At 37.9% G+C, this 16,510-nt stretch overlaps 1 protein-coding gene across 1 annotated transcript in view; it reads right to left on the bottom strand.

Moving 5' to 3' along the window:
• Positions 1 to 16,510, bottom strand: part of LOC146438958 (protocadherin Fat 4-like) — a 38,268-nt gene that overhangs the window by 9,124 nt on the left and 12,634 nt on the right. The window contains exons 15-31 of the mRNA XM_085054259.1: positions 16,142 to 16,275; positions 14,195 to 15,133; positions 13,089 to 13,214; positions 12,694 to 12,951; positions 12,281 to 12,379; positions 12,014 to 12,186; positions 10,933 to 11,081; positions 9,705 to 10,012; positions 8,788 to 9,057; positions 7,548 to 7,685; positions 6,865 to 7,081; positions 6,085 to 6,243; positions 5,520 to 5,671; positions 4,261 to 4,429; positions 3,078 to 3,286; positions 1,495 to 1,674; positions 692 to 911 (exon numbers count right to left, since the gene is read on the bottom strand). Of these exons, the coding sequence (XP_084910385.1) occupies positions 692 to 911; positions 1,495 to 1,674; positions 3,078 to 3,286; positions 4,261 to 4,429; positions 5,520 to 5,671; positions 6,085 to 6,243; positions 6,865 to 7,081; positions 7,548 to 7,685; positions 8,788 to 9,057; positions 9,705 to 10,012; positions 10,933 to 11,081; positions 12,014 to 12,186; positions 12,281 to 12,379; positions 12,694 to 12,951; positions 13,089 to 13,214; positions 14,195 to 15,133; positions 16,142 to 16,275 (3,900 nt within the window). The remainder of the gene's footprint in view (positions 1 to 691; positions 912 to 1,494; positions 1,675 to 3,077; positions 3,287 to 4,260; positions 4,430 to 5,519; positions 5,672 to 6,084; positions 6,244 to 6,864; positions 7,082 to 7,547; positions 7,686 to 8,787; positions 9,058 to 9,704; positions 10,013 to 10,932; positions 11,082 to 12,013; positions 12,187 to 12,280; positions 12,380 to 12,693; positions 12,952 to 13,088; positions 13,215 to 14,194; positions 15,134 to 16,141; positions 16,276 to 16,510) is intronic.

The raw sequence follows: 16,510 nt of genomic DNA, 5'->3' as shown, positions 1-16,510 counted from the left end.
CGTTTGCTTGAGTCCCAAGCTCATCAAAACAATTTTTTAAGTAGTGTATGGATAATGTAGAAGAGCAGAAATATTTTGAGTGGATGGGCGTTTACAGATGTAAAGAGAAACCAACTTGGCTGCCGAAAGATGTGGCAATGACAGGTTTTGGCCAAAGTCAATGACAGGTTTTGGCCTCGAAGTCTGTACGCATATTGGAAATAAAAGACTAAAACCACATAAAACTGTATTCACATAGCTCTTGATGGTCCTTACAACTAAACCAACTATTTCAGCTGCTGCAGGCTTGCTTCAGAGGAGTTTAAATTTCCATCTCTGTTGTGTTCTACAAGGCAGGGATAAATCAGGCTCTGGACCCTTATTCCTCATTCAAGCAATTTTTTTTTTTTCATCCAAATTACTCCTGTTGATTGTAGTTATGGCAGTCAAGTAGCTAAAGATTTTTTATAAAGCTGATTTTTAACAGGATTAAAAATACAATGAAAAGCACAGTTTGTAGTATCTGCAAAGTTCCTACTCAGTCAATTTGAAAATGGAATGAGTATAAACTAGTAACCTTCCAAACGAGGTGAAAGTGAACCTTTTCTTGGCTTTTGTGGAAAGAGGTTAGGAAATAACATGGATAATACTATTTATGCTCATAATTGTGTAGACAACAAAGTGGCAGTGCAGTGGCAGAATTCCTTGTTACCTGTAAGGTTATATAGAACAAAGGCATTGTCTCCTGTGTCTCTGTCTGATGCAGTGATTTTTCCAACTATGAATCCCACAGGTACATTTTCACTGACACTGAATTCAGCCACTGGATCAAAGACAGGTGGCCAGTCATTAACATCAGTGATCTTTATCACAACTGTGCAGTAACCCCTCTTCTTCTCAGGGATTCCATCATCTTCAGCATAAACCACAACCTGTAAGTTACACAGTTATTTGTTAGGAGAAATCATACAAATAGGTTCTTGCATAAGGATTGAAAAAATCTTGGTGAATTTTAAACTTTTTAATATTAGAAATGTAAAGTCCAATTCTGAATTCACCTCCAAATGATAATTGAAAACTTAATTAGAGTTTGAGTCAATTAAAAAAGTCTGTGTAGAACCAACAATATTTTTTTGCAAAATAAGATCATAAAAATATCCAGCAGTGGCAACAGCAAAAAGAAGATGAGCTGAAAATCATATCTGCAAGGTCTCAGTCCAGCACAGATTCAAGCAAACAGACAGCACTGAATACATGAGCTGTCATTGTGAAATGAGTTATTCACACACTGAAGTGTTTGCAGGGCAGGTGAACAATGAGCTGTGCTTGAATTTCATTACAGTCAAAAGGCAGTGGCTTGTTTTAATAATGCCTCACACCTTGAGATGCTCATATTCTAAACCAACGCAGAAAGTGTTCAAGCATTATCAAGCCAAACAAAAGCACAAATGTCTCCTGTTATCCAAGAGAAGGATGAAGGGTTCTGAATAAAGATTTAAGAAATCTAAAGCCAACCTGATACTCTGTAGGTTCTTCTTCATAATCAAAGGGGGCAGTGGAATAAAGGATTCCAGTTGTTTCATTTATCCTGAATTTTAGTCCATGTCCGTTGAGAATGCCATATGTTAGGAAGCCATTTCTACCTGTGTCATTATCCTGAGCTTTCAGCTGGACAATCTGAGTAGCAGGTGAATTCTGTGTAGGAAGAAAGATTGAGTCTCTCAGAGACTGCTTTGCTGCAATTTCTTGGATTATGTGAAAGGGGGAAAGTAACAGATACAGTAGTATAGACATTTTAAAACCAAAATTATACAACTTGTTCAGCACAGTAAGAGTCTCTTGTTTTCTCTAATTTACAGAAAATAACTATTTTCCTCCCCCCATGCCTCTACTCATAACTACAATTTTCAGAAGAAAAATGCCCATGATTTCAAAAAGCCCAAATGTTAACCTCAAGCATCTTCCTTGCTGTTATTTCTGTTTAACAGCCTCTTCTCCTCTGAAACTCAATGGATGTTCTCAGCTTCAAAATCATATTTCTTTCTGAACACTATTTGGCTAATAATTAGTCTTATCAAAATAAATAATCTAATTCTTCCTTTTTAACAATGTTATTTGCATCAAGATTGACAGAAGATACCAATGTTTCACTTGCCATTTGAGACCTGATCTGAAGTTATTTGATCCCACAGGCCATCCAGCAATTCCCACTGTGTAAATATTTCACACAGAAATCAATTTTTTAAGGTCAGGAAAAGTGATTCTAGCTCTTCTCCATTAAACTAACTGGGAAAATTAAAATTAGGTGTAATAAGTGAACCTATATTTAGCTCAATCTATGGACTAGATTTTAAATCAGTTGTGGCTGCTGAAAAGAATATGTGTGGATCAGCTGGGGATCTCAAAGGTAAGGCATGTGCTATATAAAATATTAACATGATCAGTGTGCTTCTTTTTTAAAAAAAGCAGCCAGCAGATTAAAGTGTGGAAAGTGTTGCTTGAAAGTTGAAGAGTGAACTGTTCAGCAAGATGCTTTTGTGTATTTAAATGCTGTGGCTTCTTCTGTAGAGATCCAGTGTCTGAAAATCTGACTGAAATCTGGCTTGTTCTCTGCTGCTGATCACTTGTGGCAGCAAAATCACAGCAGATTGTACATGAGCAAGGGGAGAAGTATTGCTAAACTGGAGACTTTGCCCTGCTACTTCTCTGTATGGAGCTCCCTTACAAAAAGCTGGGTAGGAGCCTAGGAGGTGCTCACCACATCCAATAGATTTTGAATGCACCTGAATATTCTCTATGTAAAAATATTCAAAATGGAGGGGTAGTTCTTCCTTCGTGGAGCCCATCATTAGAAAAGATTCACTTTTTCTTCAATTTGTCCACACTTGTAGATCCTTCTTGTTGTGTATTGGGATTTTCAGCTTGAAATAAACCTCAAAACATCATATGGTAGAACAGAACAACAAGCCTTCCCAGTTCCAGAAGGTTTACTTGTATACTCAACAAAAGATTATTTTAAAATTATTATTATTATTATTATTATTACCATTATTTTGAAGATTTATTTTTGGGATTTAGTTTGGATGACATTTTCTTACCTCTGCCAATCTCTCTTCTAGTAGAGAGGATGGGAAAACTGGAGGGAAATCATTTTCATCGATAACTTCCACCTTCACATCAACTTCATTAAATATGGCAGCATCAGATGAGTCTGTTGCTCGTACCTTGAAATTTACTGGAAAATCTCCCAGTTCTAGATTCTTACTTGTTCTTATGATACCATTGGAGGAATGGATAATGAAATACCCTGTTTAAAAAAAAAACAAACAGAAATTATTCTAGTTGTGATTTTTTTAGTTTATTATTTATAATATTTATATTTATATAAATATCTATATAAATATTTCTATAAATATTTATATTTATAATATTATTATTTTATTAGTTTATTATTTATAAGATATGAATCCTCCAGTGGGCACTATACATTATTTATATAAATATTGAATGCTACAGTATTATTCAAAGAACAAAATTAAATTCAATATTTTTACAAGGTTGACAAAAATGTGAGATATATCCAGGGCTATAAGTAACAAAAAGAAATAATTCAGAAGGTCAGATGGGAACCAAAGGGGAGAAAATTCAATCCACCACTCTCCAGTCAGGTCTTCACCTTCCTCTGAAACAGTCAGAGATTACTTGCTCCTGTTTCAGTTAGAAATTTTTATATTTTCTAAGAAGTCCTGTTCTTAATGAAGATGAAGAATTTTGCAACTAACTTCAATATCACAACTTCATACAAAATACTTTACAAAACAGAAATAAAAATTTGCTGTTTGATGAGTCAATAAAATCAGCTCTATATTTAGTAAAAAAAGACGTGACAAAGCACTGATGCACTTGACCACACATAAACTTACTCTAGGCACTCACATTTGTTAAAAAACCATTGCTGGGTTAGTTTTTCAACTAGAACTTTTAGTGCTATTAGTTATTTTTTCTCCAGCCAGTGTAACTTTATGCCTGACCAGGTACCAGCTGATCTTCCTGCAGCAGACACAGCACACAGCTGGTGAAGCCAGCCCTGTATCATGTGGCTCCTGCTATTCTGACAGAAATTCAATCATGTGCCCACACCTGATCCAGATCAAACTAGTACATTGGGTTCGTTCCCATCCAGCATTAATGGCTGTGAAACTGAAATAAGAGCAAAAGGAAGGAGAGAAGAAACAATCGTTTCACACGCCCTCTTCCTGTTGCTCCACATCAAGAGCTCACCCTTCTCATCTCCGGAGACAATGCTGTAGTTCACAGGGAGCTTGTACAAGACACTGATCTCGACAACAAACGTGTCTGGGGGTGTTTTCTCTGACAGAGGGGCAGGGCCATAGGCTGCTTCTGAGAACACTGGGAAGGAGACATCCATGGGAACTACGGTGACTGACACCTGCGGGGAAAAGCACACGGCCCCAGGGTTATGTTTGCAGCTTTAGCAAAAGCTTTCTTACTGAGATGTGACACAGCACAAGTCCAGGCCTTGGCCAGTGAGGAAAAGCCTGGGATTGCTGTGTGCCCAGTTTGACATTGCCCTGAATGCAGCAAATATTGGTGGGAAATGCCAGCAGCCTCCTCGGTTTAGCTTCACCTGGGTGCTTTGCTAAAGACAGAGAGGATTCCAGTTCCTCACATACAGCACGTTTCAAAGGACTTGCCTAACTAAGCAGCTCTCAGAGAGATTCACTGATGTCCAGTCTTCCACTGGAGAGTGTATAACCAGAACAGGAACTTCTAAATACAGCGTTTTAGAACTATTATAACTGAATTACAGAACTAAAAAAAAAGATGACAGGTGGTAAATAAATAATGCCTACTTCTTCACAAAAATAAAAATAAATTATTTCTAACAGTTGCCAGGCAGCTGCTGTCCAGTCCTCTGAAAAATGATGGCTTGGAAGTCTACATTTTAAGGTTCTTGAAGAAAATTTGCTACATGTCTTTATCCACATAGATTTCTAATTCATTTTTAATTCTGCTGTGGTATTTAGTGGCAAAAGATCACCAGCAGGTCACAAGCACTGTGTAAAAAACATTTTTCATCATATTTACATTTCTCACTCTTTGACTTAGAAATTATTTTTTCTTACATTATAGGAAAATAAACAGGAACACTTTATTTGCCATCTCCTGTTTATTTTTCACATACTTCCATGACATCCTTTACGGCTGCGTCACTCTTTGACCTTGCACAGAAGTCTCCACTGTTCTAATCCTCCTTCCTCACAGCCTGGAGCTTCTGTCTGTCTTTTCTGAAATGGAATGATCACAACAATTTTGGGTGGTGTGCCAGCAATTGCTAGGGCAGCATAACTTGGTAACTTGTAGCCTGAAAGAGCAGTGACTCTCTGACATTCTGATTCCTGGTTTCCATAGTTTTGTCTCACCGATAGCCATTTCCTGGTGAAGTTATGCTCAGTTTAGAATAAAACAATCTGAGGAATAAACTGTGCAAGGAGACATTGAGGTAGAAATTTTAGTACCTTTACAGAGGTTGAAAGAGGTGGCAGACCTGAGTCTGTAGCAGTGACATTCAAGGAGTAATACAGGGGAACAGTTTGTTTGGATAAGTCTCTTGTTAACCTGAGCTCTCCTGTGGTACTGGAAAGATTGAAGAGGCCTTCTGAGTTTCCAGCTGAAAACAGAATAAGAAATGTTGGAGATGTTCTCTGGAACCAGCAGAGAAAATGACTGAATTATATTGCCAGGACTGAAGAGATACAGGCTGAAATCCTAATCCATACATGTGACCTGGAGCAAGACACCCCCTCTAGTCCAACCTCTTGGCTCAAAACTTGGCCAGGAGTGAATTCAGCACCGGTTGTTCAAGGCTTTGATCCATCAGGTGAAAACCTCCAAGGACAGCCTCTCTGGGAAACCTCTTCCAGTAGTTTTTGGTCCTCACAGAGGATTTTTTCCCCCTTCTATCCAGTCAGAACCTGCCAGTTCAATTTATGACCATTTTTTCTCATTCTGGTGTCATGCAGCTTGGTTTAGCAGTATCAACTATCCCAATAATAAACAGCCATAAGATTTTTTCTACCATACCTGAAATACTGTAGAAAATGCCTTCATCATAACCCTTGCCTTCATCTCTTGCATTGATGTCTACTACCAGTGTGTCAGCTGTAGAATTATCTAGAAGGATCTTGTAATATGAGGGCTGGTCAAATATGGGTCCTTCTTCATTAACATCTTCCACAGTAACTGTGAAAGAATCATCACATTTGGTGAGTTTTACCTAAATGGCTACAAGTTTTTTTTTTCAGCTAATATAAGCCAACACAACTCCTCTGCATGAGAATATATCCAGTCATACTGATCAAAAGCAGGGCTGGCTAAAAGCTAGGATACCAACTTCACAGAACTCTTATTGTGTTTTTTCCCCAACAGAACCAATTTGGTTAATTATTTCAAAGAAAAAAAGAAACAGCAATCAAGCACTGTTATTTTAACACCACTAAAAATCACTGTCAACACTCTTTATCACCCTAGAAATTGTCCTTCTGTGTACAAGCAGAAAAAACCCTGAATTATGTTTTTTAGAAACCTTTTCAGTCAAAATGTCAATAGCTTCTCAGAAAATGGAAAAAAATTGTGAATATATTGAAGGAAGTAATGTCAGTTTGTGTGAAAAATCTTCATTTTTGTCATAGCAGACTTTTTTGAGAAAAATTTTGTCTGGCTATAGTGGAAAGATCACATCATCATTTCTGATAATTTACTGTAGCAGACTGCCTTAGTATTGGTTTATGCCTCATAATTGCACATGCTGAAATATTCCCTAAGGGAAACAAAAGTTCATTTTCTATGATAAAGTAGAGCTACCTGTAATGTTTGCTGTGTCCTGAAGAAGTGGCTCTCCAGGATTGAAAGCTTTCAGAATAAACATATACTGGGAATGACTTTCATAGTCCAGAGGCTGAAGGGTTGCAATATCTCCAGAAAGTTCTCCAACATGAAATGAAGTTGTCTCTCCAGTTATGGTGTAATGAATGAGGGCATTGTACCCTATATCTTCATCTGTGGCTACTGCACTCAAAATCTAAAATAAAAGGGAAAAATATGTCAGAAACAATATGTTTAGAGTGGAATAGAGTGGAGTAAGATGATCTTTAAGGTCCCTTCCAACCCAAACCATTCCACGATTCTAAAACAGAAAAGCTTAAGAACAGAGGGATGCTGGATATATGTGTAACATCTACAGCATTAAACATCTTTAAAATGTGCTGCCCACAGATGCTGTGAAAAGTCCACCTGTGCAGTGTGGCATCACTCCTGGGGACAGGAGGGAAAGGGGGAGCAGCTCTCACTCTTTGTGAGAGTTTCTGGAAGAACCAGTGGGACAGGAATCACTGTCATACAAGCCAAACCAGCTGTGTGATTTTACAGGCCCCATAAAGTGAAAAACCAAGTTCACCAATGCACAGCCATGAGAGACTATTGCCCCTCACACATTCACAGAGAGAAAACAAGTGCAGAACAGCCTGTTTATCCTTGGTGCCACACACCACATGTGGAGGCTCATTCTCCCTCACAGTCACAGAGTAGGATTTCTGGGGGAACACTGGTGGGTTGTCATTCACATCTTCCACAGTGATGCTCAGATCTAAGCTTGCAGATTGTGGTGGTTTGCCAGAATCAGTGGCCTGTGAAGGAACAACTTGTCATGAAAAACAGCACTACTTTGCCAGTTCAATTTTGCTTCAAAAATTGTCAACTTTTGCCTCTGAAGTCTTTCTGCTGCCCCAGTTATCCCCCAGTGACACTTCTCTAGCCCTGTACTTGACTAGTTGCCACATCTTCCTGCAGCTGCTGTTCTCGCCCCATCACATGCTCTGCCTCATTTCATTAACAATTAATCAAAAGCTCGAGCCTGGATGTAGATCAAAGATGTCATGTGATCAGATGTGGCACTAATCAACACAAAGCTGTGATATACAGTTATCTGTGCTGTGGCACTTAATAAGGACAAGAAAAAGAATAATAAATCCCTTGCATTTTGAGGATTTTAAGTGCCAACAAGGCAAGTTGAGAAGAGTGTCCAGTATGTGGTAAAGTCACAGTCAATTTTACACTGCACAAATATCTGCCATAGAAAATTCTTATCTCTATAGGTACATACACACAATTTTCAATTAGTCTTAAAAGTGTCCACTTTAATTAACTTGAAATTTTTCATAGGACACTGCTCAATTTTTAGTATGTCTCATCTATATCTTCTATTATTTGCCAGCAGTAAAAATGTCCTGCAGATATATTTGTACTTAATGGTCAGTGCTGGAACACTGATCTGATTAGTAGCAGTAAAAATCACTGAAATCAGCTAGAATAAATAGATATGGATGTTGAATGAAAGTTTATACTTTTGTATACCTTTTTTTTTACTTGAAAAATCTCTTTTTAGGTATGTTTTAAAAGGTCTAAGGATGTATATTTTGGAAATTAAAAAAACAAGGGAAAGCGACAAATAACTTGGTCTGGACTCAGGAATGCTTTGCAGATGTCACAGTCAGCTGTTGTGTGAGTATGACCTTTAAAATGTAGGATTCATGAGTCATTTATTCACTAATACCAATTCACATACCCGAAAGCAGAGCTCTCCATACAAAACAAAAAGAACAGGCAAAATTCATTCATGAATTCTAATGGAATTATCTAAGATTAAAGGGTTTTCTTATGATGGTTCAGTATTTCTGGGGTTTTTTATGTTGGGAATTCTGTGAATTTGCATCAAAATTGTCAACTTACCATTATTTTCAATTCATAACTGTCCATCACTTCTCTGTCTAAGGATTTTCTTGTTATCAGCTTGCCAGTAGAATTGTTAATATGGAATGTTCCAGCAAAATCATCTTGCAGATAGTATCTTATATTAGCATTATCTCCTATATCCAGATCAGTAGCAGAAAATGTGCCCAAGTTTAGACCAGCTGCATTCTCAGGAACTGATAAATTAGTTTGGATCCATGCTGAGAAAACTGGAGAGTTGTCATTTACATCTTCAACTCTCACTGTTACCTATATTGAAAAAAAATAAAAAGGGAAAAAGAAACAAACATTTAAGCTGTAGAAGCTGTATGCAAAGGAGAATTTTTATTTATTTTAGTCTATGGAAGCCTATCAACTAAAATAAATATATATATAGCCTATAGAAAAACAAACAAAAAAATCAAGAGACAAAAGCCCAAAAAACAAATAGATAAAACTTCAGCATTTTTCAGCATTTGAGCATTTTTCACAACCTCTGCATTTTTTAGTTTTTTTGGTTTTTTTTAAATTCTCAACTGCAAGATACCATATATGTGAGATAACATACTCTAACTGGTAGAGGTGAACAGAATTAATATCCTGGGGCTTTTTGGCTCATCTGCCTCATGCATTTGACTGAATTATGCACAGAAGCAGTTGTGGTGTTAATCAGTTTCTCTGGGTATGGGTTGTTCATAAGGAACTCTCAGGGAGTGACACAATCTGTGAAGCTGACAGTGTCTCCAGATGGTAAGATCTCCTCAGGATATAAAAAAAGGGAAATTAAATAGAAGGCTCTCAAAGCTTCACATTTGCATGACAGAAGACACATATCTGAATTTTGCTCAATTGTTAATATTTTTAAAAGAAGTTTCATATTCCTTGACAAAGAAAATTTTGAAATGCATACACCATACCAAAGCAGCAGCTGTGTTGGGTGGCACCAGAGAATCCACAGCTTCCACAAGGATGCTATACAGGTCTTCTTCTTCCCTATCCAGACTGGCAAGAGCCACGATGTCCCCTTGGTCACCAATGAAGAACTTGTCCCAGTGGGTTTTCAGGGAGTACCTAACTTGCACAGCTATGCTTCCAGTCAGAGCCTTCACAGAGCCCACTGCAGTCCCTGAGGGTTTGTTTTCCTCGATGCTGTACTCATAGCTGGAGCTCTCAAAAGTCAATCCAAAACTGATGTCATTTGCCAGCAAGTAGAGGGTAACAGAGACTGAAGAGAAAAAAAAAAAATTAAAATAGTGAAGGCACTGCTAACAATCATCATGATCCATGCTCTGTTTCCTTAAGCTCTTGAGGAGCTAGAGAAAATGATAGAAATCATCATGGAGGAAAGAGGAATGATAAGAAAAAAGAAATCAGTAGTAATAAGGATTAACATGTGACACAAAATATGATGTCTTTTATACCTAACAGATTTTCCAAAATAACCTCACTTCCCTGATTGCAGAAATGTTGCTTCAGTGTGACAGGAGAGCAAGGATCACCAATCTGAAGCTAATGGGATGTGCAGGTGTTTCACACTCCTTAAAAATCTGACCCTTAATTGCTTTGTAACAAGAGAGGAGGGATATACCTAAAACCAGGAGTGCAATTGCTGTAGTGACCACTCGTCCTATTTTAAGAAAATCAGTTGTTTCTCCTGCTTATGATAAATCAGAGTTAGCCTCCAAAAAGTTACAAAAATACTACTTGATTGAATATTTTTTGAAAGAACAGAAACCCATATGAGGGTCATTTGCCTGCTTCTGTTTGTTTCAATGTTTCTAATTCTAAGAAGATAAAGGAAAACTGAAAGAGAAACACATTATCAATATTATCTGAATATATCTTTTTAGAGTGACTACAACTATGGTGTCTTGGGTTTTGTACCATAAGTACCACTGCAACAAATGAATTTTAAAAAATAATTATTTCTAACCTAGGTTACTAAAACCAAGTTTTCTGTTAATATGATCGGCTTAGAGGACATCGAAAGGTAAAATCAAATATTTATCATTGCTGAAATGTGACAAGCTCTTTTTCCCTAAATTCAGTTTGATTTGACAGAATGGAATTAATATTAAATTTAAATGTTTGCAAGGGCTTTGTTTATGCAGAAAAGAAACCAAAAAAGGGTAAAAGATGGTTTACCATTTGATGTAAGCTGAGGAACTCCATGATCAGTAGCAACAACTGTCAGTGTCACAACTGTGTCAGCTGTGATGTGGTCCAGGTTACTGCTGAGGGTGATTTCTCCAGTGCCATTATTTATATGGAAATCATCAGAATGGTTCATGAGGCTGATAAAAGAGCAATCAGGAGAGCATTCATATTCATGACCTTGGAAGTGCCATCTACTTACTGCTGCCGATGTAAGGAGCACTCAGCAAACAATATTTGCCTATTTTTAAAGAACAGCTTTTAATTTCTGTCTTTAGCTTAAATATATTGGCCTTTTATTTCCAAGTAAGTCTTCCATCATGAAAACATACAACATTCATGCCTTCAGTTGCCAGTATACCCCAAGGCTTTGATGTTCCCACTAGGAGAAGGCAAATATTGCACACTCATATTCAGCAGTAGGAGAAACCCAAGTGACATTCATCTGAAGATCTGCTAATGCCTGGTGTTCTAGGAACTCTCACAGATAATGGGATTGCTCACAAGTAATGTGTTTTAGGTGGAATGCCATCTCATAGTTAAAAATAACTTCTTTCAAGGCAGTACTTTTAAACATCCACAGGTTTACTGCTCATTCATCTGTCCTCAATTTGTGTTTTTCATGTCAAGGTATCCTGGTATTTTCCATTATATAGGGCTCATAGAAGTGTTTTTCTCCACTGATTTTTGTATGCATAGTTCATTAAGAAAGTTAATTTTTTGTCTCCTCCTCTCAGCAAACAGAAGATATGTAAAAAGGGTCAGAGATTCATTTACTTCCTACCCAGAATCTCCAATGTATCATTCAAAATTTCAGAAACTCAAACAAATCTTGGCTGTGGGTTTCTGTTGCCAGTTTATCATTTGGTTGTGCCCTCTCTTCTGACATAATCATGATTTGACAAGCTCTAAAACACACAGTAATGACTATCCTTCTTCCTAAGTTTAGAAATCATAACTGATTATAGTACTTGTAAAATATTTATGAAGAGATCTTATCCTTCTTATGATCAATAAAAATACCTCTCTGTTTCTCTCACAGCAGATACTTATTAACCACACAGAAATGTACCTGTACGCAATGACAGCATTGTTGCCAAGATCAAGGTCAGTGGCAGACACTGCCAGGACAAACTGTCCTTCCTTTGCTGCTGCCACATGGATGCTGGCTGAGTACTGTGCCCTTGTGAACTGAGGAGGGTTGTCATTCACATCCAACACTTGAATGCTGACGTGTGTGAAGTTCTGGGGTGTGACAGGAGAAAACCACGATTCAGTAAATGCACAGACACTTAACTGTGCCAATAAAAGGGAGTCCAAGTAAAGCATGACTCCTTACCTGCCTTTGAGGCACTCCATTATCAGATGCCACCAGGAGCAGCTCATACTTGTCTTTACTTTCTCGGTCTACAGAGCCAGAAACCAGAATGGTTCCATCCTAGAGAAAGCAGTGGTTCAATGCACAGATCATTTGTAGAACTCTGGTACACAGAATTCTCAAAAGAGACAAGGGATTGAAATAATCTGTTCTCCTTTGGACTACTTCACATTACAAGCAACACCTGACCAAGAATGTCTTAGTTTTTGAATATCAACATCTACTTCCAACCTACAGGGCAGAGCACATGCTGGTTTTGATGTGTGCTAGAATGGCACTGCCTACTCTTTTTACCTGATGTATCTCACTATATGCCAAGTAACTTCATGAACAGCAGTATCTAAATATTGTTTTCAGCATACTCAGACCCTTACCTGCTGGATGCTGTATGGATTATCCCCATCCTCAGCTGATAAGTAATAAGTAATTCGTGCATTCTCTCCCTCATCCAAATCAGTAGCAGTCACATGTCCAACTCTAGTGGAATTATCCAACATGTATTCCCCTTCCAGAACCTCAAAACTGTATGGCTGCATCTGAAACTCAGGGTTGTTATCATTGACATCCAGAACAGTGATGTGGAACATGGCACTTGAACTAAGCCCATTTGTTACATTATCAACTGCCCATACCTGACAAAGTAAGAAAAAAAAAAAAGGAATTTTAGTTAACTGCATTGTCGTTTTAACCTCTGATAAAGATACAAAAAGATATTCAAGCAAATGAAGTAGAGATGAGCCAAAGCTGCAGAGTCTCTCTCCAAACTTACTTGTAAAGTGAAACCAGATGTAGTCTCCCTGTCCAGTTCTGTGTCATTCCTTAATGAAAGTGTTCCAGGGATATCCACAGTAAATGAAGTGCTGTTGTGAATAAAGTATCCCTGAGAAAAGCCAGCCTAAAAAGAAAACATAGTTAATTTAGTTCATTTAAGTTTAAAATTATTAATATTTAAGTTCAAAAATAATTGTGTTAATATTAATACCTCACATTTTTAAAAGGCTTCTCATTATAGAAGTACAAGTGATTTGCCAGGTTTAATAAATGAAATCCTACACCATGAGCTATTGCAATAATAGACTTCTTTGGCAAACAGGAACTGGGGTATGTGGAAGCACTTATGGGCTTCCCTATTTGGGTCCTACACGTTCTCTTTCCATAAACTCACCAAAACTTATCCCCAAATGCAAAAGGCAGCAAAACAGAGCTCAGTGGAGTCTGAACTGAGTATTTATGCTGCTTTAAAACAGACATGAGCAAGAATATTATAGCAGATCAGAAATCTCTTCCTCCAAAGCATGTCCCCAGAGCCACAGCTAAATGCAAAATGTTTATAAAACAAGGGGAGAGAAAAACAACTTGTTACAAAGCAGAGGGAAATTTTGTAATTTCTTATTATAGAAGAAACAACTCTATCAGGGTTACAAATTGCATCTCTCTCTGACTAAGCTAATATTAAGGATAAGTTTACCAAGCAACTTTCAATCAGAAAATATTATTTTGACATAAGAAGCAATAAGACAAAATTTAAAAAAAAATCTATTCTCTGTCTGTTGTGATCCATTTATCTCATATGCATGTGCAGAGAAGCAAACAACACTTCCTATCCTGGATCACATTTGCAGTGGGAGAGAAGCTCTCCCCATCTTCTCTGATATAGCCAGTAAACTATTTTGTACAAGGTATTACTTGTACAAATGGGAAGTTTTACTACTGGCTCCAGAGAAAGCAAGACAAAGTTTTCATAACCCAAAACATACTTAGTGCTAAGCATTTAAGAAATCTCTGTTTGCCCATCTACTACTATGCTTTTTCACTGATTAATAGAAAAAAACATGTCATTTTGATTTATCAGGATGAGATTAATGTGGTACCTACCTCATCCTTGTCAGCAACACTGAATGTGTAGACAGGACTGCCCTTCTGATGGTTTTCAAACACAAATACATCATAAGTTGCGTGACTGAATTCTGGTGGGTTATCATTGACATCTTCTATATGAACAACTACAAGAGTCTCACTGCTGAGACTTGGCTGACCTCCATCTGATGCCTCCACTTTCACTTCAAATTCATTTGTGGTTTCATAATCCAGCTGCTGGCTCAGGCTGAGCTGGCCCGTGCTTGAGTTGACAAGGAACACCGGAGAGGTGGTTTCAGGTTGCTGGTCAACAATTTGGTACGTCACGAGGGCATTGGCCCCAGCATCCCTGTCAGCAGCAGACAGTGTCAGGAGGGCACTGCCCAGCTCTTGGTCTTCAGGGACCTTCACTTCATAGCTGCTCGATGAGAAGAGTGGGGGGTTGTCGTTCACATCACCGACGATGAGGCTCAGATTGAGAGCTGTGGATCGCATGGGTTGGCCTTGGTCACTGGCAATCACTGTTAAGTTATAGAAGCCTTGTTCTTCTCTGTCCAGCATCTTTTCCAGCAAAATAAATCCTGAGCTGTTGATATCCATTTTTCCTTCTCCACCCTTCAGAGTGTAAACCACTAACCCATTAAAGCCCTCATCTACGTCGGTGGCTGACACGCTGGTGATGTGAGTTCCTGCTGTCTTGTTCTCCAGAATGGCAATGGTGGTGCTATTTGTATCAAACACAGGGCTGTTGTCATTGATGTCTGTAACTCTGATAAACACCGTGGCATAGTCAGCAGTGCTTCCATCTGACAAGGAAATATTGAGAGTGTAATTTTTCTGGGATTCATAGTCCAGTTTGGCTTGTGTTGAGATGACTCCCATTTCATTGATGGCAAATGGAGCAGATTCTGTCAGCACTCGAAACTCAACCTGGTGATTTAAAGCCTTATACTCTACCTGTGTAAGATACAGCATATTATCAATAAATTATTTAAAACAAATTAACCGCTCTCTGAAAAAGAATAATGGTTTTAACAATGTCCAGATTCATTTTATGGTTGATATTGTGACTGTTATCAACTTATGGTTAACACTGTGTCTTGATTTTTACTTCTTTTAATTAATTTTCATTCAAGATACTTGTTAACTTGACAAATTCTTCAAAAGGAGCTTAAAAATCAAGCCTCAATATATGAAAAAATGCAGAGAGGACTGCCATTTATTGAATTGTGAATATATATAACATATTAAAATTACAGACTGCACTTTAACCTTTGGTTCTGCCTTTCTTTATATGAAAAAAGGGGGGAAATTCAATTGAGATGTTTATAAATCAAAACACTAAAACACATTATCTTTTCACTGCTTTGATATGAGACCTCCCATGTGTGTTCAGACCTTCATCCACGAAGGAGCTGTCATGGTGCATTCTGGTACTCTGCTTGTCGGAGCATTTTTTGATCAAAATGAAGAGCAAGTTCTAGAGCCTTCTTTGAGAATGCCTTTATGACATTTCTCTGATGGGAATTCTCTTATCATGTCACACAGTTTTAGATTTATCACCAAGAGATGAAGGAATATTGCCTATGCCAAGCTTTGAGCCACTAAACCCTTTGGCGGGTGTCCAAAGTCAACAGAGGTCTATGCACAAAAGTTTACTTTCTCAAGCAGTTCTGGGGGTTTTTGGTGGGGGGTTTTTTTGGGGTTTTTTTTTTTTTTTAATGTTAAATTGTAGCAGATGCTGTTTAAATATTTGCAAAGGTTTAACTGGAAGCAAAACCACCTCTGTGGGTGATAAGCTTCGTCTGAGGGATGTACGCTGCTGCATGTGAAGCTTGATATGTAGAGAACACAATATTTAGTTATCCATAATTCAGGGAGATATAGATATTTAGAGCACATCTATTACAGGATTATCTTAGAGCCACCATGTCCTATAACAGAGTAGAATAAAGTTCTTCTTACTTGTGCTACTTCAACAGGATAAACCAGCTCTTCTTCCACAGACACATTGTATGTTTTCTGAACAAAATGTGGTCTGGAATCTCCAGATGCAAAGATTTCTACTGGCACTGATGAACTTCTTGGAATGGTCCCACCTGCAAGCAAAAGGAAACAATTTCCCAGCAGGTGTACCAAATGCTTACAGCCAAAAAACCCCAACAAATCAAAACAAATTGCTTTTGCACGAATACTGCTTCTTTTAACTCTTAGTGCTACTTTTATGATACTGCCTCAGAGGTCCTCACCAGGATCACAAAGGATGGATGCTTTTTGTACCCATATTCCCCCCAGTAGCCATTTTGTCCATGTGACCATAAATATGAAGACACA

This window comes from Lichenostomus cassidix, chromosome 3 (genome assembly GCF_008360975.1).
Source record: "Lichenostomus cassidix isolate B80296 chromosome 3, HeHo_3.0, whole genome shotgun sequence".
NCBI classification, from domain to species: domain Eukaryota; kingdom Metazoa; phylum Chordata; class Aves; order Passeriformes; family Meliphagidae; genus Lichenostomus; species Lichenostomus cassidix.
Note: the sequence above shows the minus strand (reverse complement) of the source record. Positions and strands in the feature narration are given on the sequence as shown.